A 2,594-nucleotide genomic window follows, 5' to 3' on the forward strand; every position below is an offset into this window, starting at 1 on the left:
GAGGAGGAGAAACGCTTCCTGCGCGCTCTCCGTGTTGTCTCACTGCACTGCTGGGTGGGCTGCGTGCGTGACGAGATGAGATTGGGCGCGGGGCATGGGCCGGAGGGTGCGGTCAACTGCGGGGTGCAGGCCGGAAAGGGACCCCTCACCCGCCTCCTTTGACCGGGAGCCTATCGCGTGGGGCCCACCACTCCCCTCACCCAGACGGTGGGGCCCACAGAGGACGGAGGAGAGAGAGTAAACAAAACAATAATAATGGCACAAACAACTCAATCGGTGCGGATGCCTACCCTTGACCTCTGCACAGAGAGGGAGCCCCACGACAAAGTATTCAATTCAATTATTGCGCTTGTTTAAGCGGGGCCGCGTATGACTTCTTGTTCTTTTCTCCGCTCCCTCCCGAGTTTTCTATTTTGTGCCTCAAAAAACTTTAGTTGGCGCACTGTATTGTGTACCAGTACCAGTAGCAATCAATGGAGATTATGAGGTCAAAGTCGGAGCATTTGCCGTCCTTATTTACTGTAACCGCGCCGCGCGTACATGGCAGTTTCATCACGCCCACCCAGATCCGCGGCGTTGAATCTTACCTTTATCACATCGAAACGCAACGCCGCTCAGCTCAAAGCCATGCCACGAAATCTCTCCATGTGCACCCACAACACACAAAATAAACGATTTCAGGAACAGATAAAAATGATGTGGACGAAGTGGAGTCTGGAGATAGTAAAAATCTCTGGCATTAAGTTTCCCTCTCCGTCTCTCTACAATCTTTCTTCTTCTTTACACGGGCATCAGACAGATTGCGAACCAACGAAGCCCCCCACCAAAAGGGGAAAGAAAGAAAAAATTTAGCTAAGTCAGACGTGCCCGTTGCCGGCGGACACACTAGCTACGGCGACGGGAGCGCCCATCGGCATCGGCATAGGCGACGGCGCCATCTGCATCGGCATCGGCCCCGGCGAGTGGCGGTGCTCGCCCTCGTAGGTCACCACCAGCATCGCCGGGTCGTCCAGGGCGCGCTCCACGTGCTTCCGCGCCGGGCACCCCCGCACTGTGCTGCACTTGTAGTAGCCCCTGAAACCCAGACATGAAACCAAGTCAGATCCTTGCACCCACGGAGATGATTTGTTGATCCTGCTGTTATTGGATATGTGAAGAAAGAAATTTACCGTGGGTAAGGGGATCCTTTGATGGGCTTCTGGCCGTACTTCCTCCACGAGTACTCGTCCGGCGGGATGTCGGCGATCTTCGCGCTCACCGCCGGCACCCTCACCGTCGTCTTCACGCGGTTCTTCCTTCTCTTGGAGCAGTGGCATCGGCTGCCGGTGGTGTTGGCCTCCGAGTGCGCGCCGGCGCAGGGCTTTCTCTTGTGCCCGGACAGCGGCGGCTTGCCGGCGGAGACCAGGCTGCGGCCCTTGGACACGCTGCCCTCGCCGGCGGTCACCGACGAGAAGAAGGACGTGGACGTGACGGACGTCGCGCCCGACATGGTCAGGTTCGGCTTGGTGAAGTCCAGCGTCAGGCTCTGCGGCTGCGGGACCGGGGCGGCCACCGACACCGGCGCCACGACGGTCAAGGGAGCGGGCCTGGCCGGCTCGACGGCCAGAGGGCGCGGTGGGGGCGGCGGAGGAGCGACCGGTGCTGGCGGAGGTGGCGGGGGCGGCGACTGGACGGGGCCGCGGCGGAAGCGGGCGTGGCCGGTGCGGTCGAGGATGGAGATCACCTTGCGGAACTTGGAGACGGCCTGGTCGGCGATCTCGCCGAACGGCTGCTGCTGGTGCTGCTGCGGCGCCTTGGACGGCGCCGCGCCGGAGAGGGAGGAGACCAGGAGCTCCAGGCTGCGGAGGCCGGCGGTGGCGGCCTCCTGGATGGCGAGCTGGTCGTCGGCGCGGCGAGGGGTGTAGCAGCCCATGAGGTCCACGGCCATGGTCGCCGGTGTGTGGTCGCCTGTGACTCTGCAGATCTTGGCTCGCTGTCTTGGTTGCGGTCTCGGTTTGGTTGGGAGTTGGAGGTCTGGACGGAGGCCATGGCTGCCTTTATAGGTGGAAACGGGGTGAGGGTAGAAGATGCGAGTCAATGATGGTGGTCGCTTTTCGGGGTAGCCCCCTGGATTCCCCCAGAATTGGAGATATGCGCCCAACTGTCGTTGTTTAGAAAGTGTCAGCTTCACAGTTTTTACATGAATGAACGGTCTAATCCCACTGTTTCTCTGTTTGGATCTGAAAACCTCTGTAGTCTCACACTGTTACAAAAAAATGCAGCTACCGAGTTGAAGGTCGTACAAAATACAAATTTGATAACTAGTCTGTATAATTGATTTGATTGTAGATTTGATTTTCAATATTTATGGCAGTGTACAGTGATTAGTTGTTTACTGTTATGGGGGACTTGTGAGTATGAGGCATAGCAATTAGGGGGTTTCTTTGTAAAAAAGTACCCAATGCGGTGTGATAATGACATCTTCTTGGCCATGACCCACGAGATAGTGGACTTTGGGGATAAGAATAAATGGGTTTTCTTTAAGCCGTTATTGCTAGCATCACAAGCAGGCAGAAGAGAGAGAGAGAAAAAATATCATACGCGTATGTGTCCTG

At 57.1% G+C, this 2,594-nt stretch overlaps 1 protein-coding gene across 1 annotated transcript; it reads right to left on the bottom strand.

Annotated features, from left to right (window-relative positions):
• Positions 1–721: 721 nt before the first annotated feature.
• On the bottom strand, positions 722–2,022 carry LOC100192191 (probable WRKY transcription factor 17). Its single transcript, XM_044478156.1, has 2 exons — positions 1,170–2,022; positions 722–1,074 (listed from the first exon to the last, which is right to left on the bottom strand). Exons 1-2 carry the CDS (start codon positions 1,925–1,927, stop codon positions 858–860), a joined length of 975 nt encoding a protein of 324 aa, XP_044334091.1. The 5' UTR covers positions 1,928–2,022; the 3' UTR covers positions 722–857.
• Positions 2,023–2,594: the final 572 nt, after the last annotated feature.

The sequence above is a fragment of the Triticum aestivum genome, chromosome 2D (assembly GCF_018294505.1).
Source record: "Triticum aestivum cultivar Chinese Spring chromosome 2D, IWGSC CS RefSeq v2.1, whole genome shotgun sequence".
NCBI lineage: Eukaryota > Viridiplantae > Streptophyta > Magnoliopsida > Poales > Poaceae > Triticum > Triticum aestivum.